This window comes from Mustela nivalis, assembly GCF_964662115.1.
Source record: "Mustela nivalis genome assembly, chromosome: 2".
Lineage (NCBI taxonomy): Eukaryota > Metazoa > Chordata > Mammalia > Carnivora > Mustelidae > Mustela > Mustela nivalis.
In genome coordinates this window covers 35,707,378-35,733,957 of record NC_139021.1, presented here as the reverse complement: position 1 = coordinate 35,733,957, position 26,580 = coordinate 35,707,378, and the positions used below count along the sequence as shown (strand labels likewise).

At 40.6% G+C, this 26,580-nt stretch overlaps 1 protein-coding gene and 1 long non-coding RNA gene across 8 annotated transcripts in view; one reads left to right on the top strand and one right to left on the bottom strand.

Moving 5' to 3' along the window:
* The window catches only part of SNX31 (sorting nexin 31), a 64,092-nt gene extending 54,497 nt beyond the window's left edge, over window positions 1-9,595 (bottom strand). For all 7 annotated transcript variants that reach the window (XM_082722748.1, XM_082722750.1, XM_082722752.1 and 4 more), the window contains exons 1-2: window positions 9,347-9,595; window positions 9,161-9,235 (exon numbers count right to left, since the gene is read on the bottom strand). In XM_082722748.1, the coding sequence (XP_082578874.1) occupies window positions 9,161-9,235; window positions 9,347-9,412 (141 nt within the window). In that variant the 5' untranslated portion in view covers window positions 9,413-9,595. The remainder of the gene's footprint in view (window positions 1-9,160; window positions 9,236-9,346) is intronic.
* Window positions 8,945-26,580, top strand: part of LOC309860546 — a 118,815-nt gene continuing 101,179 nt past the window's right edge. The window contains exon 1 of the long non-coding RNA XR_014309440.1: window positions 8,945-9,277. This is a non-coding gene — a long non-coding RNA (uncharacterized lncRNA). The remainder of the gene's footprint in view (window positions 9,278-26,580) is intronic.

Below are 26,580 nucleotides of genomic sequence, written 5' to 3'. Positions count from 1 at the left end.
TGCTATCTGATAAGGTATCCCCTAGCTAGAGCTAATGAGCCCTAGGAATATGGCTAGTCCTACTTGAGATATGCCATCAGTATGAAATACACTCCAGACTGCCAAACTTAGTACAGAAAGACAAAAAGTAAAATGTTTCACTAATAACCCCTTATATTGATTATATGTTGAAATGGTAATATTTTAGATCCACTAATTAAAATTAATTTTACCTGTTTCTTTTCATACTTTTTAATTGGGTTACCAGAAAATTTTAAATTACATATATGGCTCACATTATATTTCTATAGGACAGTGCTGGCTTGTAAAATTCCTATAAGGCTGACATATGATCCCTGTAGAAACCCAGTGAGGCCCTTCCCAGGCTTCTACCCACCCAAATGTTGACATAAGACCAAGGTGGCAGTTATTTTTATGCAAGCTAAATAGTGGATATGTCAAAAATATGTTTTAAATTAGATGATCAAAAGTGTATCTTCCTTCATTTCAGCCCTACACTTATAGTAGCAGCTTGAAGATAAGGCATGACATCATTCTCTTTAAAGTAAGAGAAAGAAGGGGTGCCTGGGTGGCTGGATGGGTTAAGCCTCTAACTCTTAACTTTGGCTCAGGTCATGATCTCAGGGTTGGAGATGGAGCCGCATGTTAGGTTCCATACTCAGGCTGCTGGAAATTCTCTCTCTCTCTGTCCCTCCCTATCCTCTCTGAAATAAGTAAATCTTAAAAATAAATGAAAAATAAAATAAAATATGAGAAAGAAAACTAGCCAGAAATCAGGGTTAAACATGGTACCTTGGGACAAGGACTAAAACTCTTAATATTGTCATAGTCAGTGGCTTAAAGGAAATGAGAACATATTTAAGAGAAACAAACAGGCAGGAATTTTAATTCCATGGCCTTTGTCACAAATACAGTGTGTATCTGGTGAATATTTACCTTGCATAGGCCCTAGCTTTAAAATATATCAAGAATCTTACCAGCTCTCAGGACCCCTGGGTGGCTCAGTCAGTTAAGCATCTGCCTTTGGCTCAGGTCACGATCTCAGAGTCCAAGGACGGAGCCCCACATCGGGGGTGGGGGGGGTGGGGGGATGGGGAGGTGTCCCTGCTCAGTAGGGGGTCTGCTTCTCCTTCTCTCTCTGCCTCCTGCCCCTCTTCATGCTCTCTGTCTCTCCCTCTCTCTCTTTCAAATAAAATGAAATAAAATAAAATAAAAACCACAACAACTTACCAATTCTCTCCACTCCCATTGTCATTATCCTGGTCCAAAACACTGTCGTCTCTTTGCCTCATTGCTCCAACAGCTTCACAACAGAACTTTCTGCTTCTGCCCTTGCCCCCTTCAGTTTATTCTTAATACAGAATCTAAGGTAACTTTCTAAAAAGGTAAGCCAGATCAATCCATTGCTTCTCAAAATCCTTCTGGCTTCCTATCTCACTCAAGGAAAAGCTAGTATCTTTGCAATGGCCAAGAGCTATGCCATTCGACAGAATGTCCACTAGCAGCCTGTGACTACTTACACTTAAATAAATTAAAATGAAATGAGATTTTAAATTCAGCTCCTCAGTTGTTAGCCACATTTCAAATACTCAACAGTATTTGTGGCAAGCTGCTACTGAACTGGACAAAGCAAACATAGAGCATTTCCATGAGCACAGAAAGTTCTATTGGACAGCACTGGTCCAAGAGCTAGAAAAGTTAGTAAATGCCTGCCTATAGGTAAAATACGTTAAGTAATATGGTAAGTGATGGGAATCAGGTTTTTCATTACTGAAGTGAGAGTTTTTACAAAAGCAAGGGGACTAGGCTGGAATGACCCATGTGGTGGTGGATTATATTTGGAGATGTTGATATGAACTCATGTTTAGCTTAACATAGACACAGATGGTTACATATAAAGATAGTTATAGCTACATGTATACACCTATTTCCTTGCTCTGTCAGCTGAGAGGACCTTGAAGCGATAATACGATAGTAGCAATGAACATACCTAGTCCAATATCTTGGTTTCTCTTAACATTCCCCAACTAAAGCAACCAGGGTTCCATGAAGAAAATAGTTGATTTTTAGGACTGACGCAGGAGATATAGAAGAGGCGTCTGGGGCATCTTATAGCACCAAAAAACAAAAAAGTGCTCAAAACAACAACAACAAAAGCAACAGTGGGCCCATGTGAAAAAGTTCCAGGAGCAAACTTGAAGGAGCTTCCTTTGAAGCTGTAACAGCTAACATAACAAAATAAAGCAGTCTCAAAGTATAACCCAAACTCTAAAGTAAATATCCAGAAGTCTATGCAGCTATCAATTACTGAATAAATATGTAGGAGAGAAGAGAAAAATCTGTGAAGAATCCTGAATAATTTCTATCGATCCTCATTCCACAAGGACACAGAGCATTCATCCCCACAGTGCGGACTGCCCAGAGTGACTGCCTCCCATAGGGTACACTTTGGGAAGGGGAGGAAGAAGAGCAACTTCACCGTGGTCAAACCTGACAAACACAGCCTCCGCTAGGTGATCAAGGCATCAACAGTGGTAAGTCACGTTAATGCAGATGCTCTTCTGTGATGTGATTAGGACGACCTGGACCTCTGTGGTTTTCCGTAACCCCAGCCTGATCATGTAAAAGATCTCAGATTCTAACAAAGGGACATCTCACAAAATAACTGATGAGCGCCCCTCAAAAAGGTTATTAAAAACAATGAAAGTCTGTGAAATTGACACAGTCAAGAGGAGAGTAGGCAGACAACTAAATGTAATGTGGGGTCCTAGGTGGGATCCTGGGGCAGCCATAGGACATCAGGTTAACACTAAAGAAATAGAACTGAACTGTGGTCTATAGTTCATCATAGTGTGTTAACATTGGTTCATTAACTGTAACAAACGTTCCCTACTAATGGAAAACAACAGGGCAAACTTGGTGCGGGAATATATGGGAACTCTCTGTACTGTCTTTGCAATTATTCTGTAAATCTAAAACTGATCCACCAAAATAAAGTTTATTGAAAACAAAACAAAACAACAAAATCCTGATGCTCTGGCTTCTTGAAAAATCAGAGGTTCTGGAATCACTGGGTTCACATTCCTTTGGTAATCATCCCCTTTAGAGGAGGCCTAAGGAGTTTCCACCAGTCCCCATCGCCTCTCACCTGGCACCCGCCTCTCATTTCAATTACCTACCCGACCCCTAGAGCCATTGAAGTTTGCATCCTTTCCTCCCTTAAATCTGTTAGCATAAAATGTTACAGCAACAGTTTTCTTTAATTCAAGGCAATTTTTGTGTTATGTTAAACACTGTCCAAAGACACCCCAGTTGGAGCATCAAACCAGGCAAGACTGCTCAAACAACCTGGGATTTATGTATCCCATCTCTGTTAACTCAATGAAATAGGAGCAGAAAAGGGTCTTCTCTGCATGTGACTATTTCTTGATCCATGGATTAAGCGATTTTAGAAGGCAACTGTCTTCCTAGGCATGCGTTCATAAATGTCGAAGATGTTCACAAATTGGTTTGAATCACAGCAGCCTTGAGCCACCAGAGCCATCTGCGTTTTCCATGGGCAGGAAAGCATCTTGGGGAAGTCCCTACCATAAGTCCAAGAGCTAGGGGAAATGTCACCATGGCTTAAGGTTCAAATACCCAACACAGCCCAAACTCTCCCAGCTGGTTTTACAACCTGAGCTCACTTCCCAAGGAATCTTTCCCCTCCTTTCTCTAATACTGGTTTAAGGCAGAAGATAAACATATAATAAACTGAGTAGTTACATCTGCCAAACATCAATCACGGACTCCCCAAGTTCTTCAACTCCAGCAAAATATGACCTTTTCTACTGGTCTCTGCACACAGTTTCGCCATTAAAACCAATAGCATGCTAAGAATTACCTGGTATTTGAGTGTAGCCCAAAGACACTTTTTAAAGATTCTTCAAAGTTCTCCAAAGGAAAGCACACCTCTTTTGTTTATTATGCAATATATTGTTTGTTTGGGGTTTTTGCTTGTTTTTGAAAGGCCATGTTTAGATAATATATATTTTTAATCCCAGCACAATCTCCTGCATTTCTCCATCAGACAGTTCTGCTTTTTAACATGAAGAGGACTTTACTGGCCAATGGAAAATAGCCTCTCTTTCCCTGCCTTATGCACTCCCAGCCCCCCACGCTTACCCCACAGTGGTGACCTGGGACAAGTGGAATTACAGACACAAACAGTGTCCTTTCTAATGCTGACTTATCCATCCCACCTCTCTAGGGCCCCTTTGAATCAAAACCCCAGAGTCACCAGATAAAGGACCACAGCACAAAGCAATCCAGACTGTGGCATCTGTGGCATCCAAAGAACATTAGCCTGGAGCTTCCGTATTCTTCCATTTGGTCCTCAAAATAGTCCCAAGGAGTAGACAATCATCGCCACCATCAACATGTCATCCTTCCACCTTCACATCAAAGCTACACTATAATCACAGAAACCTGAAGCTCGGGAGATCTAAGGTCCTATAAACTAAGGAATGGCAGATTTTCATTACTTTTCCCTTCTCTCTCATTTTTTCTTTTTCTCCTTCACCAAATCTCTGTTGAGCATCTACTAAAGAAGGAGTCCATGCTGGGTATACCATACCCACAGCCTTCATTCATTCCTTCTTGTAAATATTTGGCTTTTGTAACTAAATAACCTGGGGAAGGCAAATATATACACACAAGGAGGAATGTGACAAGGTCTAAACATGAAGTGACCCAGGAATCAGAGGAAGGCATCTCATGCAATCAAGGAGGACTTCCCAGGGGAGGTGAGGCTTGAGATGCAAATAGCCACCCAAGTTCTAAACAGTTTCTTTAAAATGAAGTTGTTTCTACTGACAGAGGAAAAATGTTAAGTACGAGATGTAAGATAGTTGGAAGCTGCATAAAGAAATCTCTATTTTTGGATTTTGAAAAATTTGACATAAATATGAAGTATTTTTTAGTAATTATTTTTATTTTTACTTTTTTATTTGAGACTGAGAGAGTGGGGAGAAGGATCAGAGAGAGAGAGGAGAAGCAGACTCTCTGCTGGGCAGGGAGCCCAATGTGGGGCTTGATCCCGGGACCCTGAGATCATGACCTGAGCCTCCCAGGCATCCCCAAATATGAAGTATTAATATCTACTCTATACCTCACATTGGGCATCAGGCTGTGACAATTCAGTATTTAAGAATCTACTGAAATGGGGCACCTGGGTGGCTCAGCGGGGAGCCTGCTTCTCCCTCTCCTGCTCCCGCTCCCTGACTTGTGTTCTCTCTCTCAAACACACACTCTCTGTCTCAAATAAGATCTTAAAAAAAAAAAAAAAAATCACATGTCCTGAAGTTCCATCTGCATGTAATATACCACAGTGCATGCCATCTAATAGGAACTTAGTAAATATTTCTTAAATAAATCAGTTAATTCTCTAAGATGACATATTTGTTCTATCAGGATACAGAACTTCCTAGGAAACGTACTCCAGCGTACACACAGATGGGGCCTTTTATTGTTTCCTCTTTAAAAGCGTTTTGTAGTAAGTCAGATTAAGAATTCTGAGCCATTTGCAAATCTCCAGTGGAATAGAAGAGTAAGATCTAGCTGAGAAGCGCCTGAGAGGAGTCCCCTAGATTTTCTCAGACTCAGGGTTGCCAGACAAAACACAGGATGCCCAGTTAAGTATGTCCCAGATACTGCACGAATCTACTTACCTAAAAACTTCTTGGCTGTTTATCTGAAATTCACATTGAACTGGGGAGCCTGTGTTTTTACTTGCTGAATCCGACAACCTTACTCAGACTACATACAAGATGGGAGTCATGTTGATGAGCGTACTGTGGACCCCACAGAGGCTGGCTGGGCAGTCGGATAAAATCCTGGGCCCAGAACTCAGACAGAAAGTAGAGCTTGGTTGCCTGGGGTCAGAAGTAGAGGGAGAGAGCGCCTGGGTGGCTCAGTGGGTTAAAGCCTCTGCCTTCTGCTCAGGTCATGATCCCAGGGTCCTGGAATCCAGCCCCACATTGGGCTCTCTGCTCAGCAGGGAGCCTGCTTCTCTCTCTCTCTCTCTCTGCCTGTCTCTCTGACTACTTGTATCTCTGTCTGTCAAATGAATAAATAAAATCTTAAAAAAAAAAAAAAAGAAGTGGAGGGAAAGGATCGAGGGCAAAGGGGACAAGGGAACTTTTAGAGGGCAAAATTTTCTTTATCCTGATTATGGTGGTAGTAGTGTATACACTTACCAAAATTCACCACACTGAACACTAAAATTGGGAAATTTTATGTTATTTTTCTAATAGGACATTTTTTTTAATGTTCTAATTTTACTTTAGGACCCAATTGTTTTACTGATACAATTTATTTTGTTGACTTCAGTAAGAAACCACAAAATATAAGGGGCCAGAGCAGGTTCTGGAGATCAAATCTTGACTCCAATACTTACTAGCAGTTTGATTTGGGGCAAACTGTGCCTCAGAGGCTTTCCTCTGTTAAATGAGGCTAATTATAATCCTCGCTCATAGAACTACTATAAAAATTAAACATGATATTACATGTAAAGCCCTCAGCACCAACCTTAACACACAGTTACTGCTTGTTGTGGTTTTAAGTTAACAATGCAAATAACCACCTAAATTCTAAATAGTTTCTTTAAAATGAAGTTGTTCCTACTGAAAGGAGAAAAATGCTAAGTACAAGATGTAAGATAGTTGGAAACTGCGTAAAGAAATCTCTACATTAGGATTTTGAAAAATTTGAGACAAATATGAAGTATTTTTTAAATAATAATTTTTATTTTTATTTATTTATTTGAGACGGGGGGTGGTCAGAGAGGAGAAGGAGACTCTCTGCTGGGCAGGGAGCCCAATATGGGGCTCAATCCCAGGACCCTGAGATCATGACCTGAGCCGAAGGCAGAGGCTTAACTGACTGAGCCACCCAGGTGCTCCTTAATATGAAGTATTAATATCTATACTATACCCCATGTTGAGCACCAGGCTATGGCAATTCAATATGTAAGAGTCCACTGAAATGGGGCACCTGGGTGGCTCAGTCAGTTAAGCGTCCAACTCCTGGTTTTGCCTCTGGTCATGATCTTCTGGGTTCTGAGACTGAGTCCCCCATGCTCAATGGGCAGTCTGCTTGAGATTCTCTCCCTCTGTCCCTCCCACCACAGGCACCCCTTTCTCCCTCAAATAAATAATCTTAAAAAAAAAAAAAGGATGCCTGGGTGACTCAGTCAGTTAACTATGTACCTTCCGCTCAGGTCATGATCCCGGGGTCCTGGGATCAAGCCCGGCATCGGGCTCCTTGCCTGCTTCCCCTCTGCCTGCTGCTCCCCCTGCTATGTGCTCTTCTCTCTCTCTGACAAATAAATAAAATCTTTAAGAAAAAAAAAGTGAATAACAGTTTGTTGTTAATGGCTTCAAAATAGAAGATCTAGAGTAAAAGTTTACTCACTTTATGTCTCTGCTTCTGAACCTGCTAAGATTCAACAGGTCTTAATTTTTCTGAAAACAAGCATTTTTCTGAGTCTGTTAGTTAAGAAGGGCCAGATTCAGGACTTTAAGACTCTCAGTCCCTAAATGTTTACTGAGCACGTACCATGTCCCAGGTTCTGGGAGGAACTGGCCCGTACTCTTTACAAGTACCCTGGAAAGTAGATACCCATGGCCACCTATCTTCTTTTTATTTTTGATGAAAAACATTGAAGGTCAGAAAGAAGGTAAGGTGACGAGCCAGGGAGTAGTCAATTCCACAACCCCCTTGCTCCCCATTGCTGTCTCATGCTTTATGTGCTATGAATGGCAACCACCCCAACTCCACCTCACATTAGAGAAGGCAGATTAGTGGGGGAAATGATGACTCAACCTTTTCCTCCAAATACATAACACACCTATACTTTCTCTTTCCTTAAGTCCTCTCAAATCCCCAGACACGTTTTGGTCACAAGTAGCTTCTAATCTTGCCAAAGTCTGAATCCATGCCCTTTCTTATTGAATCAGACCACCATCATTGCTGAGAACCTTCTGGGGCAACTGCAGCAGGTGTTAGCAATTCAGACAGGACCATACAAAAGTGCATTACACCTGTTTTTGGTTGATTCCAAAGAAATGTAATCATACCTTGAAAATGGACTTTTGCAACGCCCTCTAATATGAGCAGAAAGGTTTACTGCAATGTTGTGAAAAAACACAACATTTAGTGAAAAAATGATATTGTCAGCTGCCCTTCAACAGAAGGTGTATCGACTCACTAGAAACCCAGATTTCCTGGAAGGATTCTCCCCAAAATGTTAATAGCCTGGACAAGTCTGTTTCTCGGTTTTGTTTTGAGTTTAATTTTTGAAGTAATCTCTGCACCCAACCTGAGGCTCAAACTCGGGACCCGGAGATCAAGAGTCACATGCTCTTCCCACAGAGGTAACCAGGCTCCCCTTTCTTTCTAATTTTAGGTATATTCTCTTTAAAATCAGGGTATATAATCTAAAAAAAGAATTGATTAAAAAGAAAACACTATGCAGGGAGGCAGAAGGGAGGTGAAGTTTATTTCCAAGCTTTCTTTTAATCCTCTAACCCACTTTGAAGACTTATAACACTTGCTTATTAGGACAATAAAATCCATTAGAGCAGGTTAATAAATCAGGCTGCCTCCCAAAGAAAATGCCACCAGCACATCTGAGTGAGAAACTATAGTGGGAAATGGCCTCCTGTCTTGATAATTCATCTGTTTCCAGCCTGCTAGTACTTGAAGCCTATAAATACAATTTTTGAAAACAAAATAGACACACCTTTTTAAGAAGCCTAAGGAACTCTGGGAGAAAGAAGATTAAATACCTATGTACAAGATCACTAAGGCACCTTGGTCTAGGCTGAGTATGCTCATTCTGAATGGGGACATTGTCCTGGGGAAACAGCTGGCACTGGAATGGGGCCCACCATCTCCCAGCACCCTGCCAGGTGGGGCCGCTGGGGAATCATTGGGCTGAAAAGAGTTTAGGAGAAGGACCTGAGCCCGATTCCCTCATCTCCCAGCTGTAGATGGTTAGGAGCGGCCACCTATATACATGGAGAGGTACGCCAAGCGATACCAAGTTACAGACTAGGAACTTAGAGTCCTCAAGAAGTCCCGCGTCTGGGGAGCACTCTGCTGCCTCAAACCTGCTCACCTGTTCGTTCCAACGACGCAACTGGCTGTAGCGCACCCTGCAGAAGAGGTACCCGTCCAGGTACACCGAATACAGCTGCAACAGAGACAGACCGCCCCCGGTTAGCTGAGCGAGCAGGTGAGCCCCCCCGCCCCGCCAGGTCACCGACCTTCCCTAGCCGAGTCGGACCCTGACCCCCCCGCGCACCACGTAGCGGCCTCCCAGCGGGTCCAGCCGCTGCTGGGACACCGGGATACAAAAGTGCATCTTCATGGCCACGGCGGCGGCCCGGGAACAGCGGTGGCAAACCGAGCGGCGGCAGTGGCGGCGCGTCCGCGAGTCCGGGATCCGGGAGCAGCTGCGCAGCGGGTCTGCAGCCGCGCGGTCTAGGGTCGGAGCCCCGAAGCGGTGGCCAGGGCGGTGGCCGCGGGGTGCAGAGCGGGCTGGCCGCGCCGCCCCCGGCGTCCGCAGGTGGGGCTGGCCCCGGGCCACACCGCCCCCAAGCCCCGCCCAGCTCCCCGCAGAGCCGCAGCGGCCCCGGGCCTGCGAGCAGCCCGCCTCCCAGGGGCCAGGTGGGGCCTGGGACGGAGTACGAGCTCGCTGGGGGTCACCCCGGGGTGTGGACCTCTCCGGGCTCCTTGGCGGGAAAATCCTGCTGCGTGGGTGGCTGAGTGGGTGCGTGCGTGGGGAGAGCGAAATCTTCTGGGGAGAAGATTCTAGGTTTTTAAAAAAATTTTTCATCAGAACCCACAAAAGTTTAAAATGGTTGCTACAGCTACATAAATGTCCTGCCCATGCGCCAATCATGTAACTACTTCTCACCCTGCCCCAACGTCTCAGGATGGGGCTAGGTGCTAGGATGGGGAGGTACGGGGGAGGGGGGTGCGGGTGCGGGGGAGGCGAGTGGGGGGAGAAGGAAGGCCTGCCGAGGAGAAACCTCTCTCCAAGTGTCCGCTCCAGGGCCGCATTCTGACCCCGCGGCTTGTAGAATGTCCCGCCCCCCTTCCAATGGGCCTGTCGTGTAAGCAGGGGGAGAGGGGGTGAGAGACCCAATTCCATGCAGATGCGCCCTCAAGCTCAATAAGTTGACCTTTTCTCAAAGTAGGTGCTCCGACAGGACGGAAAAACGTTTGTTTCCCTTTACCGGTGCCTGCCTGCAGTGCTCTGCGAGTTAAGATCTTCCAGAAATACATAAATCTAGTTAGTTGCCCTAGGACCTGTGTAATTATATTAGCTTTAGTTTTGTGTGGTAACATTTGTTAAATCCAACACTGGTATTTATAACCCCGATTTAGTATTTTTTAACACAATATTTTTCCTTTAAAAAAGATTTTTCCCATTAATATACCGGAAACCTCAACATTTTTCCCCCTTTAATATAACAGAAACCTCATCAGATGAAAAGGGGTTGGACCTCTCTTGATCCCCAGGAAGTCCTGCATTTAAAAGGTGTCAGCGCCCAGTTAGCTCGGAGTCCTCTAGACTAACCTGTGTCCTCTAGACTAACCAGCCCAAGTTCCTTTAACAGTCTTTCATCTTTAGTAGCTGTGTAAAGTAATCCTATTAATTCCCTTATTCTAGTGAAATCAAGTTAGAATTCCTGTCCCCCTCCACCACCATGATCAAGGTCACTGACTGGAGTAAGGGGAGGCTGCAGTTACCTGTGTGCCTGTCACTAGGCAGGCACTGAGCTGCCTCCATGCTTCCTCCTGTTCCTTAATCTCCTAACTCTTATGGGCAAACATCCAGAGCACCTTCCTGCCACTGACCCAACAGGTCCAGAGTGGAAGACCTTTTCCAAGGTCACATGTGATTTCCTCCCCCTCCCCCACTGGTCTGAGTAGTTTATTCTAGGATTCAGTGATAACACTGAAAGTCCTTTTTTGGTTTTGTTTTGTTTTTTATGTAAATTCTAGTTGGTTAACATGTATGGTAAAGTTGGTTTCAGGTGTAGGATTTAGTGATTCATCACTTACCCAGAACACCCAGTGCTGGTCCCAACAAGTGCCCTCCTTCATCCCTGTCATCCACCTTGCCCATCCCCCGCCCAGCTCCCTCCATCATCCCTCCATTTGTTCTGTAATGCAAGTCCTCCCTGGGTGAGAGCTGAGCGCCTGAAGGGGGATCTGAGACTAGCAAAGGAGAAACAACACTTGCCGAACACCCGTTATTTCCTGCACGCTTACTGAGTCCTGGGCTCTCCTGTTTCTGTTCGTTCTACCACTGAATTTCCCCAGACATTGTGAGCTGGGAAGCATTGATGGTTCTGAGAAAGGAAATGGAGTCTTAGGGCCGTTAAGTGAGGGAGGCAGTGTAGTGTAGAGCCTAAGAGAATGGCAAGAGGAATTCCTGTTCCAGTAGCTTTTAGCTGTGGGGCCTTGGGCAAGTTAGTGGACTCTTACACTGCATTTTCTTCCTTTATGAAATCATGTTAATACCTGTATTCCAGGGGGTACTTGGGTTGCTCAGTCGGTTGAAATGTCCCAGGGTCCTGGGATCGAGCCCTGCATCCCTGCTCTTCTCAGCCGGGAGCCTGCTTCTCCCTCTCCCTCTGCCTGTACTCTCTCTCCCTCTGTCAAATTGGAAAAACAAAAAAAACAAAACAAAACAACCTGTACTCTGGGATTTTTCAGTCCAGGGTAGATGGACATTAGGGGTTTTCCCGTGCCGATAGGCCATCACTGACCTGGAAGGCCACCCAATACCAAGACCTGGAGTATCCTTGGGTGTCCCCTGGTAGAGGCTGATCAGGTACGCTCCGAGATCTGGCCCTGTTGGTCTTCAGGACAACAAAGCAGAGCCCATCCTCCTGGAAACTTTCTTCCACCTGTTTGGGGCATGCCTCTATCTCCTAGCATTGTCCAAGTTGCCACTTCCTTCAAATCACTAAGCCAGACCTGGAACAGGACCTCCAGTTTGCTCTTGACTCATTCAATGAACATTTACGTTTTTGCCAGAGTATTTTGTATCTTATTTTTCCCAACTTTACTGAGATCTGCTTGACCTATAACACTGTGTAAGTTTGAGAGGTACAACATGATCTTTTGATATATGTGCATATTGAGAAGTAATTGCGGTAATATGTTTACCACCTCACCTAGTTACCATTTGTATTTTTGTATTTGGGTGTTTTGTAGTGAGAACATTTCAAATCCACTCCTAACAACTTTCAAATATACAATATATGCTGTATATGCCATCTCCAGACTTCACTCACCTCCCAGCTGGAACCGGTTACCTGTTGTCCATCATTCCTCTACCCCTCATCCCTGGCAACCACCAGTCTACTCATTCTGTGAATTCAGCTATTTTAGGTTCCACACAGAAGTGAGATCATCTGTTTGTCCTTCTCTATCTGACTTCACTTTGCATAATGTCCTCAAGATCCATTCATGTTATTGCAAATGTCAGGACTTCCTTCTTTATTGTGGCCAATTAACACTCGTGTGTGTGTGTGTGTGTGTGTGTGTGCGCGTGTGCACGGGTGTGTATCACATTTTCTTTATCAATTCATCCATTCCTGGACACTTAGATTGTTTCCATTTCTTGACTATTATGATAATGCTGCAATGAACTTGGAGGTGCAAATCTCTCTCTCTTTCTCTCTTTTTCTCCCCCCCCCTTTTTAATTTGTCAGAAAGCAAGAGCACAAGCAGTGGCAGGCAGAGGAAGGAGCAGACTCCCTGCTGATCAGGGAGCCCAAAGTGGGGCTTGATCCCAGGCACAATCTGAGCCAAAGATGGACACTTAACAGAGCCACTCAGTTGCCCCCAAATATCTCTTTGCAATGTGATTTCATTTCCTTATAGCCAGGAGTGAGATTGCTGGATCATGTGGTAGTTCTGTTTTTAATATTTCTAGGAATCTCCATGCTGCTTTCCATTGTGGCTATACTAACTTACATTCCCACCAACACTGAACTGGTGCACAAGGGTTCCCTTTTCTCCACACTTTGGCCAATACTTGTTGTCTCTTTCATTTTTGATAGCAGCCATTCTAACTGTGTGAGGTGACATCTCCTTGTGGATTTTTTACTTCCCTGATGATTAGTGATAATGAGCACCTTTTTATGTACCTGTTGCCTATTTGTAAACCTTTAGAAAAATATCTATTCAGGCCCTTTGCCCATTTTTTAACATTTAGATATAATTGACATCAAACATGTTTCAGGTGTGTAATAGAATGATTCAATATTTGTAAATATTGTGAGATGATCATTACAATAAGCCTAGTTACCATCCATTCCTACATATACTTAAATTTTTTTTCCTTGTGATAAGAAATTTTAGGACTTACTCTTAACTTTCAAATATGCAATACACACACACACACACAAAATGCAATACAGTATTAACTATAGTCACCTTGCTGTGCATTGTATTCCCAGAAATTTGTTTTATAATTGGAAATTTGTACCTTTTTGACTACCTTCTCACATTACTTTTTCCCAGTCCCAGCTCTGGCAACCACTATTCTCTATGGATTTAGAGTTTTTCTGGTTTTGTTTTTCTTGTTGTTTTTTTGTTTTTGTTTTTGTTTTTTTTTTGTTTTGTTTTGTTTTTTTAGATTCCACACAGTAAGTGAGATGGTATGGTATTTGCCTTTCTCTGTCTGACTTATTTCATTTAACCTAATGCCTTCAAGGTCTATCCATGTTGTTTCAAATGATTTTCTCAAAAAGATTTCCCTTTTTAAAAAAATGACTAATATTCCATTCTATCATACAAATATACATATACCACTTTTTCTTTTTCTTTTTCTTTTTTAAAATATTTTTATTAACATGTTTAAGCAAGGGAAGTGGCAGAGGAAGAGGGAGAAGCAGGATCCCTGCTGAACAGGGAGCCCATACTGAGCTTGGTCCCAGGACCCTGGAATCATGACCTGAACCAAAGGCAGGTGATCAACTGACTGAGCTGCCCAGACACCCCCATTTTTTTTTTTTTTTATTCATTCACCCAACACTTCTGTTGGTTCCATGTCTTGGCTATTGTAAATAATGCTGCAATGACTGGGGGGGATTAAGTATTTTTTTGAGTTAGTATTTTTAATATTTTAAGGAAACTCCATGCTGTTTATATCAACCGCACCAATTCACACTCTCACCAGCAGTGCACAAGGGGTCCAGTTCCTTTCACCTACATCCTTGCCAACAATTGTTTTTGTCTTTTTGGTAATAGTCATTCAGACAGGTGTAAGGTGACGTCTCATTGTGGTGGTTTTGATTTGCATTTTTCTGATAAGTGATGTCGAACATCTTTTCAAGTCTTATTGGCCATCAGTCCTCTTCAGAAAAACTTCTAGATCCTCTGCATATTTTAGGATTTTTTTTTTTTTTTGCTATTGAGCTGTAGGAATTCTTTATATATGTTGTGTAGTAAGCCTTTATCAGATATGTATCTTGCAAAGATTTTTGTCCATACAGTGGGTTGCCTTTTCTTTTCCTTTTTTTTTTTTTTTTTTTTTTTGCCATTTAGTCCTTTTAAATTGAAGTATAATCAACATACAGTGTTATTAGTTTCGGTTGTATAACATAAGGATGCTGCATTTTCATACATTACTCAGTGCTCATTGTGATAAGAGTACTGTTAACCCCCTTCATCTATTTCACCCACCCTCTCATCCACCGTCTCTCTGGCACGGTTTCTTTGTATTTGAGAGTCTGGCTTTTGTTTCTTTTTTCTTTCTTGGCTTTATTTCTTGAATTTCACATATGAGTGAAATCATATGGTATTTATCTTTCTCCGATTGACTTACATCACTAGGCCCATCTATAACTTTGGGAAATGGCACAATCTCCCTCTTTTTATGGTTCTATGATATTCCATTATGTATATACATGTACCTGTATGTATGTGTTTACACACACACACACACACACACACATACATTTTTTTATCCATTCATCTATGGTTAGACACTTGGGTTGTTTCCATATCTTGGCTATTGAAAATAATGCTGTAATACTTATAAAGATGCATATGTCTTTTCAAATCAATGTTGTGGTTTTCTTTGGGTAAATACCCAATACTAGAATTACTATATCGTATGCTAATTCTATTTTTAATTATTTAAGGAACTTCTGTACTTTTTCCACAGGGGCTATACCAATTTGTATTCCTATGAATAGTGCATGAGGATTCCTTTTTTCTCCCCATCCTCACCGATGTTTATTATGTCTTGTCTTTTAGATTTTCACCCTTCTAACAGATGTGAGGTGGTATCTCATTGTGGTTTTGATTTGCATTTCCCTGATGAGTGACGTTGAGCATTTTTCATGTGTCTGTTGGACATCTGTAGATCTTCACTGGAAAAATGTCAGTACAGGTCCTCTGCCCATTTTATTTATTTATTTTTATTTTTAAAATATTTATTTATTTGACCGAGAAAGATCGAGAAAGGGAACACAAGCAGGGGGAGTGGAACAGGAAGAAGCAGGCTTCCCCTGAGCAGGGAGCCAGATGCAGAGCTTGATCTCAGGACCCTGGGATTATGACCTGAGCTGAAGGCAGATGCTTAACAACTGAGTCACCCAGGCACCCCACTCTGCCCATTTTAATTGGATTATTTGGTTTGGGGCTATTGAGTTCTGTAAGTTCTTTATAGATCTTGGGTATTAGCCTCTTATTGGATAGTGTAGTCCCAAAAGTTTATTCTTCCTCTTGTTTTTCCTTTCCTGAGGAGGCCTCCAGAAAAAAAAAAAAAAAAAGCTTCTATCGCTGGTATCAAAGAAATTACTGCCTATTTTCCTCTAGTTTTATGGTTTCAAGTCTCACATTTAGGTTTTTAATCTATTCTGAATTTATTTTGTGTATGATGTAAGAAAATGGTCCAGTTCCACTCTTTCTTGTAGCTGCCCAGTTTTCCCAGCATCATTTCTTGAAGATACTATCTTTTACTCATCATGTATTCTCTTCTCCTTTGTCACAGATTAACCATGTAAGGTTGGGTTTATTTTCTGGGCACTCTATTCTGTTCTATTGATTTATGTGCCTGTTTTTGTGCCAGTGCCGCCATACTGTTTTGATTACTACAGCTTTGCAGTATTTTTTTTTTTTTTTTTTTAAGCTTTGCAGTATCTTAATCTCAGACTGCGATACCTCCAGTTTTGCTTTTAGATTATTTGACTATTTAGGGTCTTTAGTGGTTCCACATAAATTTTTGTTATTCTAGGTCTGTGATAAATATTGGTATTTTGATAAGGATTACTTTAAATCTGTAGACTGCTTGGGGTAGTATGTCTATTTTAACAATATTGGTTCTTCTAATCTATAAGCGTGGAATAGCTTTTCATTTGTGTTCTATTTAATTTCTTTAACCAATGTTTTATAGTTTTCAGAGTACAGGTCTTTTATTTCCTTGGTTAAGTTTATTCCTAGGTATTATTATTATTATTATTATTTTTTTTTTTGGTACACTTGTAAGTGAGATTGTTCTCTTCATTTCTCTTTCCGCTACTTCATCATTTGTGTATAGAAATGCAAGAGATTTGTGTATTAATTTTGAATTCTGCAACTTAACTGAATTAATTTATGAATTCTAATAGCTTTTTGGTAGAGTCTTTAGGGCTTTCTAAATACAGTATCATGTCATCTTCCAAGAGCAAAAGTTTGGCTTCTTTATCAATTTAGATGCATTTTATTGTTGCCTGATTGCTACAGTTAGGACTTTCTGTACTATGTTGAATAAAAGTGTTAAGAGGGGACATCCTTGTCTTGTTCCTGATCTTAAAGGAAAAGCTCCCCGTTTTTTCACCATTAAGTATAACGTTAGCTGTGGGTTTATATATATTGTTGATAGCATTTATCATGAATGGGTGTTGTACTTTGTAAAATGCTTTATCCACACCTATTAAGATGATTATATGGTTTTTATCCTTTTTCTCATTGATGTCATTTATCATGTTGATTTTTGTACATATTGAACTATCCTTGTATCCCTGGAATAAATCTCATTTGATGGTGGTAAATGATTTTTTAATGCCTTATTGGATTCTGTTTGCTAGTATTTCACTGATACCTTGTCATTTTATTGATGGTTTCCTTTGTCATACAGAGCTTCTTAGTATAATGTAGTCCTACTTTGTTTATTGTTTATGTTGTAGTATTAGTTTTTGGTGTCAGATTCAAAAAACCACCCCCAAGACTGGTGTCAAGGAGTTACTGCCAAGCTTTCTTCTAGGATTTTTATGGGTTCAGGTCTTACATTCAAGTCTTTAATTCCATTTTGAGTTAATTTTTGTATATGGTATAAGGTAGTACTCCAGTTTCATTCTTTTACTCTTGGCTGTCCTGTTTTTCCAGCACCATTTATTGAAGAGCCTATCCTTTCCTTACTGTACATTCTTGCCTTATAGGTTGATTTCTGGGCTATTTTGTTGCATTGATCTATGTGTCTGTTTTATGCCAATACCACATGATTATTATAGCTTTGTAATATAGCTTGAAATCTGGGCTCATGAGGCTGCTGGCTTTGTTCTTTCTCAAGATTGTTTTGGCTATTTAGGGTTTTTTTATGGTTCCATACAAGTTTGGGGATTGTTTTGGTCTATTTCTGTGAAAAATTCCATTGGAATCTTGATAGAGATTGCATTTAATCTGTAGATTGCATTAGATTGTATGGGCATTTTAACAACGTTAATTCTTCCAATCCATGAGCACAGGGTATCTTTCAATTTATTTGTCTCCTCTTCAATTCCTTTTACTTAGTGTCTGATATGGTCTAATGTACTAGTCTTTCACCTCCTTGGTGAAACCTATTCCTACGTATTTTATTCTTTATGTTACAATTTATGACTGTTAATTTTTCTGATATCTGATAACTGAAATACAACAGATTTTCATTTACTGCAATATTACTGGATTTATTAGTTCTAACCATTTTCATGGAAACTTTAAGGTTTTCTGCATATAATGTCATTTGCAAATAGTTGACCATTTTACTTCTTCCTTTCCAATTTTGATACTTTCTATTTTTCTTGCCTAATTGCTCTGGCTAGGACTTCCAATATTAAATTGTTGAATAAAAGTGGGGAGAGTAGGCATCCTTGTGTTATTCCCCTTCTGACAAGGTAAAAGCTTTTCACCATTGCATATATTAATCGTGGGCTTCTCTTCTATAGCTTTTATTATGTTTATGCATATCACCCTATACCCATTTTGTTGGGATTCTCTTTTCTTTATCATAAATGGATATTGAATTTCATTAAATGCTTTTTCTGCATTTATTGATCATATTATTTTTATCCTTTGTTAGTGTGGTGTATTGACTAATTTGTGGACACTGAATCATCCTTGCATCCCTGGAATAGATCTCTCTTATCATGGTGTGATCCTTCTAATGTATTGTTAAATTTGGTTTGTTAATATTTTGTTAAGGGTTTTTGCATCTGTGTTCATCAGGGATATTGGCCTGTAATTTTTTGTTTTTGTTTTGTTTTGTTTTTGTGGTGTCCTTGTCTGATTTTTTAGATATTAAGATAATGCTAACTTAATTAATTAATGCATATTAAGATAATGCTAAACTCATAAGTGAGTTTAGAAGTATTCCCTATTTTTCTATTTGTGGAAGAGTTTGAGAAGACTGGTATTCTTACTTAAAAGTTTTATAGGATTCAACAGCTAAACCATCTCATCCTAGACTTTCATTTGTTGGGAGGTTTTTGACTACTGATTCAATCTCCTTACTAGTACGGAGTCTTTTCAGATTTTCTCTTTCTTCATGCTTAAGTAATTTCATGGTAGGTTGTATGGGTCTATCAATTTACCCATTCTTCTACATTGATTTTTTAGTGTATAATTGGTATAGTACTCTTACAATCCTTTGTATTTCTGTATCATCAGAATACAATGTCTCCTCCTTCATTTCTGATAGTAGTTGATTTTTTGTCTCTCTCCCCCACTCCCTTGTGTGTCTAGCTAAAGGTTTGTGGATTTTCTTTGTTCAAAAAAAAGAAATCTCAGATCTTAGTCATTTGATTTTTTTTTTTATTGCCCCTTTAGTCTGTTTTATTTCTTTTCTCCTGATCTTTGTTATTTCCTTCCATTTTATTAACCTTGGGCTTTGTTCTTTTCTTATTTGAGGTGTCCAGTTAGGTTGTTTATTTGAGATTTTTCTTGTTTTTTGACGTAGGCATTTATCATTATGAACTTACCTCTTCGAATTGTTTTTGCTGCATCCCATAAGTTTTGGTATGTTGTATTTCCATTTTCAGTTGCCTTAAAGGTATTTATTTTTATTTTGATCCATTGGTTCTTCGGTAGCATGTTGCATGTGAATATCCAGTTTTTCCATAAGAATTTATTGGAGACACTGTTTTCTCTTGCATATTCTTAGCACCCTTATCAAATATTAGTGACTGTATGTATGGAACTTTATTTCTAGGATCTCCATTCTGTTCTACTGATAGGTCTGTTTTTATGCCAATACCATACTATGTTGATAACTATACTTTTGTAATATAGTTTGAATCACGAAGTGTTATGCCTCCAGCTTTGTTCTTTTTCAGAGTCTTTGGTAGTTCCATATCAATTTTAGGATTGTTTCCTCTATTTTTGTGAAAAATGTCACTGGAATTTTGATAGTCATCTCATTGAGTCTATAGATGGCTTTGGGAGAATGGACATTTCAAAAATATTCTTCCAATCTGTGAACAGGGGATAACATTCCACTAATTAATATGATGTATATTCCACTTAGGTCTTCTTTAATTTCTTTTATCAATGTTTAATAGTTTTCAGTATAGAGATCTTTCACTTCCTTGGTTAAATTTATTCCCAAGTATTTTATTCCTTTTGTTGCTATTATAAATGAGATTGTTTTCTTTCGTCAGATATTTCGTTGCTAGTGTATAGAAATGCAACTGATTTTTGTACATTGATTTGGAACCATTTCAGTTTACTGAATTCATTTATTCTAACAGTATTTTTATGAAATTTTAAGGATTTCCTATAAACAATGTCCTGTCATCTGCAAACAGTGACCACTTTACTTCTTCCTGATTTGGATGCCCTTTATTTCTTTCTCTTTCTTAATTGCTCTGGCTAGGACTTCCTGTACTATATTGAATATAAGTGGTGAGAGTGGGCATTCTTGCCTAGTTTCCGATCTTAGAGGAAAATTTTCAACCTTTCATTCTTGAGTACAGTGTTAGCCCTGGGCCCATCATACGTGTCCTTTTTTGTGTGACATTCCTTCTATATTTGTTGAAAGTTCTTATGAATGAATGTTGGGTTTTGTCAAAATACTTTTTCTGCATCTACTAAGATAAGATTTTATTTTCATCTAATTAATATGATGTATATTTTTGTATGTTGAACTTTGCTTACATTTCTGGTATGTATCTTGTTTGGTCCTTGTGCATGATCATTGTAATATATTGTTGAATTCAGTTATTTCATTGAGCATTTTTGCACCTATGGTCATCAAGGATATTGATCTTCAGTGTCCTTTTTTTGTAGTGTCTTTATCTGACTTTGGTATCATTGTAATACTAGTCTTTTAAAATTAGATTCAGAGTGCTTTTTCAATTTTGGGGGAGAGTTTGAGAAATATTGGTGTTAGTTTTTCTTTAAATGTTCTGTAGAATTCACCAATGAAGCCATGTGGTCCTGAAATTTGTTTGTTGGGAGGTTTTGTTTGTTTCTTAATACTTCATCTCCTTGCTCATCATTGGCTTGCATAGAGTTTCTATACTTCATTAGTCTGTTGGTTGTATGTAGGATTTTATCCATTTCTTCTAAGCTGTCCAGTTTCTTGGTGTATAATTTTTTATAGTGGTCTCTAATCCTTTGTTCTTATTTCTGTGCTATCAATTGTAATGGCTCCTCTTTCTGATTTTTGAGTCCTCTCCCCCCACCCCTTGGTGAGTTTATTAGCTAAAGGTTTATAGATTTTTAGGTTTTTTGGGGTTTTGTTTTCTTAGTTCTTTGTATTTTTAAAGAAGATATTTTTATTTTGTTAACCTTGTCTATTTTTGTCCTACTGTCTATTTCATTTATTTCTTTGATTTCATTTACTTCCTTCAGCTGACTTTGGGCCTAGTTTGTTCTTTTTCTAGCTCCTTGGGGTGTACTGTTACGTTGTTTATTTGAGATATTTTTCCCCCCTTAAAGTAGATTTTCATACTTTCCTCTTAGTCATTTTTTCGCTGTATCCTTTAAGTTTTGGTATGTTGTGTTCCAATTTCCATTTTTCTCAAGATATTTTTGGTTGATTTCTTCTTTGATATATCAATTGTTCAAGAGTATGTTGAGGGTGCCTGGGTGGCTCAGTTGGTTAAGCGTCTGCCTTCAGCTCAGGTTATGATCTCGAGGTCCTGGGACCAAACACTGCATCAGGGTCCCTGCTCAGTGGAGAGCCTGCTTCTCCTCTTCCCTCTGCTGTTCCCCCTGCTTGTGCTTGCTCAGTCTGTCAAGTAAATAATAATAATAAAAAAAAAAAGTGTTGAACTTTCATGTGTTTGTGAATTTTCTTTTTTACCGATTTCTAGTTTCATACCATTGTGGTTAAAAAAAAAAAAGCTTAATGTAATTTCTATCTTTTTGAATTTGAGACTTGTCTTATAGTCTAACATGTCCCTCTTGAAGATTGTTCCATTACCACTTGAAAAGAATGTGTATTTTACTGTTGAATAGAATGTTCTCTAGGTCTATTAAGTCCATTTAGTCTATAGTGCCGTTGAAATCCACTGTGTTTTTACAGATTCTCTGCCTGGGTGATCTAATCATGTTTGAGAGTGTTATTTAAGTTCTCCACCATATTGTATTGCTGTTGATTCTCTTTATTATTTATTTATTTATTTTTAAAGATTTTATTTCTTTGACAGTCAGAGATCACAAGCAGGCAGAGAGGCAGGCAGAGAGAAAGGAGGATGCAGGTTCTCCACAGAGCAGAGAGCCCAGTGCAGGGCTTGATCCAGGACCCTGAGATCATGACCTGAGCTGAAGGCAGAGGCCTTAACCCACTGAGCCACCCAGGTGCCCCACATTTATTTATTTATTTTAAGATTTTATTTGACAGAGAACACAAGCAGGGGGAACAGCAGGCAGAGGGCGAGGAAGAAGCAGGCTTCCAGCTGAGTAGGAAGCCTAATGTGGGGCTTGATTCCAGGACCCTGGGGCCATGAGCCCAAGGCAGATGCCTTAAAGTCTGAGCCACCTAGGTGTCCCTGTTGATGTCTTTTTAGTTCCCTCAGTATTTGCTTTATATATTAGTGCTATAGTGTTGGATGCATAAAATTTATAATCATTATACTTTTTTGGTGAATTGATCCCTCTATCAATATATAAAGAACTTCCTTGTCACTTGTGACCATTTGTAACACAAAGTTTTTATTTTTAAATTAAAGTAACCCCCCCTTTGATTACTATTTACTTAAAATATCTTTTTTTTCATACTCTTCACTTTTAGCCTGTGTGATCTTAAAGTGAAAAAGTCTCTTTATCATTAGCTCTAGTGGTTTTTTTTTTTTTCCATTCAACCAGTCTGACTTTTGATTGGATTTAATTTAATTCACACTTACAGTAATTATTGATAGGTAAGGACTACTATTGCTAATTTGTTTACTGTTTTTGGATTGTTTTATGGTGCCTTTGTCCCTTTCTCTTTAGCCATCTTTATGATTTGATTGCTTTTTGTGGTAGTGAGTTTTGATATCATTATCAAAATCTTGTGTGTATCTACGATGGGTTGTTCCTTTGTGGTTACCCTGAGAATCACATAAAATGTCATATAGTTCTAACATCCCATCTTAAGCTGATAACTTAACTTGAATAGCATATAAAAATTCTCTACTTTCACTTCTACCCCCACCTCACATTTTAGTTTATTGATGTTATAATTTATCAACAAACATTATTGCGTTCCTTCCACGAACTTCACACTGTACAAGGTCTAGTGCTGAAACATGCCCATGAGTGAGGCAAACTAGTGAACCCTCAGAATTTATTCTATGCCACATGTGGTTCAGAATACTTAACGTGAGTAAACTCATTCTCACAACAACCACCTGAAGTAAGGACTGACCTGATTCTCATATACAGTTGGGGAAACGGAGGCACAAAGAAGTTAAGAAACTTCCTTCAATCGACAGACTTTGTCAGTGGTGAAGCCGGAGTACAAAGCAGGCAGGCAGGCTGCATCTACGGCTCATGCTCTATTCGGGTACTTTCCGAGGATGGCTCGTGAAATCTGTACCATGACTTTTCAGTCATGCCATTTATGGGTCTTAAGTCTTAACACAGTTTTAAATAGATTTTTTTTAATGGTGTTCCATTTTTGAATCAATTCTATATTGTTTCCAAGGATTACTTTAATTTACTCTGTGCCTGACACATGGTAGCCATATGAAATAAAAGCTTAACATTTCCTCATTCGAGGACTATTTATTGAGTGCCTCTTGTGATGTGACAAAGAGTTGTCTCCTAACCTCACAGAATCTGCCACCTAGATTACAGATAAGAAGGGAAACAATTTCTGTAGCATAATCCATAGTATTACCAACAAAGAACACTTAAAAGGCTTAAAAAGCATTAATGTTATTTGCATGTAGCCTATTCAATTTAAATAATCTTTTTGGTCTTTTCATATCTGGGACTCACATTCTATGGGGGTGTGAATGGTGAGAAATGGCTATCTTCAGTGTGGAGCTTTCCACTTCCCCTGAGTCCTTCATACTCCGGTCTCTGGGATGGGCAGGGTAGTAGGTCTACTACAGAGCAAGGTGAACAAGGTGGTTCCTAACAGCTGGTGCTCTTATTTCAGGGGCCCATCTAGTGTCCATAGGTGCCCTTTGTTCCTCTTATAGCCCAAGCTTTGGGAACCAATTGTCAAAGCTCTGGACTATATGAACAAAGAGATTGAGCAAACATGTAGCATTTCTGATCAATAAGCAGGGTTTTTGAGCAAACACACAAAAATATAAGAGTGGCAAGAGGGAGGGAGTTAAATCCTCCCACCTCATCTATCTTGTCTCATTCGTCAGCATCCTCTTTATTCTCTGGAGGTTTCGAAGAAAGGGTCATAAAGGGAAGGCTAGAGAGCTTGGGCTGTATGTCTGTCTCTGTCCTGACTCCTCCTGTGCTGGACTATGCTGAATGCCTTAGAGTCCTTTGGAACTTGAAAGAACACACAAAATTATAGGAAATGTGAGAGACCTGCAAAATTACACCAGTAATAGGTAGTTCTGTAATGTCTGGAGTTCCTGGGTAATTTTCTGGTCTGGAACACCTAAACCCAGAGACCGGCTAGAGTCCGTTGGATAGTGTCCTCCAAATATTCAGGTACTTCCGGAAGCTCAGAATGAAGACTTAATTGGAAATAGGGACTTTGCCAGAGCACAGAGGGTGATGACCTCAGGCCCTGCGTGTGCCTCTGAGGAGATGAAACCAGGTGAGAGCAGCCAAGAGGAAAGGGGACCTGTGATCTGAGTGACAGTGTTCTGGAAATAATCCCAGGACTGGCTAGCCCTCATGTAGTGTTCACTATGGACCAGACTGTGTCCATATATACAAATTGCTTGAGCCCTTGCAACAACCATAGGAGCTTGACCCAGTGGTCATCCTTGTTTATGGGAGATTTAACTGAGGTAGATTAATACTTGTCCAAGGTCACACAGCTTCTCTGATGGGCGTCAGGATTCACACCCAGGCACTCTGATTCCAGAAGCCTGATCTCTTCTTCAAACAAAAATAACACTTCAGTTTGTACCTGCTAATAGGAAGAACGCTCAAAAAGGGACCCAGATCCAGGCACTGAAATCAGGAGAAGCTGGCGCTATGGAAGGGACACCAGGAATTGGGTGTTACAGACACTGTCCCCATCAGAGGGGGACATAAAGGGGCTGCTGGGAGGCTCCCTTCTGTACAGGCACCACATTAGCATCAGTGGTGGGAGTTGAAAACTGGACCATCTCACTGTCTACTGGGGCCAGACAGACACCGCTAGCACCGTGGGGAGTTCTGGGGTGCTGTGCTGTGCCAGCAAACATGGAGAGTGGGGGAGGGGCAGAGAAGCTTTCTGGAGAAGGTGAGTTTGACAGGGATGAGTAGAGGCCATGTTCCAGAAACATGGGCCAGCACGGGCCTACGATGACTTAAAAAAAAAAAAAAAAAAAAAAAAAAAAGTTTGTTATTGGGAAATAGAGGTGAGGCCAGAAGAGGTGTATTGTGGAGCTGCAGACGGAGGCAGCAGGGATTCTGAAGGAGCAGCCACGGGGCCAAGGAGCTTGGAGTCCCCAGATGTGACCCTGCTCCGTTCCATTCTGACAACTAGAGGTTGTATGAGAAAAGTGAGCAGGAATTGAATTTCAAAGAAATAAAGGAGCAAGGACAAACATTCAAGAGTTGCTTTCCTCACTAACCAAGCACTCACAGAAGGATGACATGTCCCTGTATTTTCTACCTTGCAATAAATCCGTGTTAAATTGTTTTAAAAAAAATTTTAGGAGGGGAAGTTAGGCAGGACTTGGATTGGCTCTGGAGTGAAGAAAGGGAAGAGACCCAAAGTGGCTTCGGAGTTTGGGCTAGAAGGTCTGAACAGCAGCTATCCCCAAAGGCTGCACAACTATTTTGGAAAAGATACTTGGTTTTAATAAGAAGCACAAATGACCTTTGAGAAATGGGAATAAAGTGCAAGCACGTTATTATAACACACAGACCTTGAGTATCAGAATTTGAAGGCCCTTCAAAACATTACCCAAAAGCTACCATGCAAAAGGGTTTGCTGCCTCTCAAAGGTGATGGGACTATTATGAGGGAAAATTTCCTCCGGGTTATAGAGTCTGAATAACCATTGGTGCCCAATAATGTTGACAGCAATAATAATGAGGAGCTCAGCCAGTCTTATAAGGATTTTCTCAGTGCCCAGCACTGTCTTCTTTACACTGTACTAACTCCAGCTCACTGTGACTGTGCGGTAGGAACGCTTGTCCCCACTTGACATTTGAAGAATCAGGAGCATGGTGTAGTTAGGAGTCCTTCCTGAGGACCTACCCATCCTCTCTCCCTTGCCCCCCCCCCCCCCCCCGCCGCAACACTGAGGCTGCCCCAGCTTCTTCAGAAATTCTCCATAGTCCCCTTCCCTGGGCTTCAAGGCACAGCTTCCCATCTCACCTTCGGCATGTACTCCAGGGATGACTCTGCTCCCCTCACCGAGAGACTGAATGCCTTGGGGTCAGGTCCCCTTCAGACCTAGGAGGCTCGGATCTGCCTTTGCCCATCCCTGCCTTTGGACTCCTACAGGGAGCTCTAGTTGAGAGCAGGGGTGGTGTCACCACAAAAGGAACTCTTCCCCTTGTAAGACCAAACTGTACTACCTGGGCGTCTTCTAAACTACCTGTACTACCTGAAGTCTTCTAAAAAGATGAGAAAATACCATGGAGCTTCGATATCCTATGGACCCCCTTTCTGAGGCTGCAGTCTTGTCAGTTTATTGACCCCTGC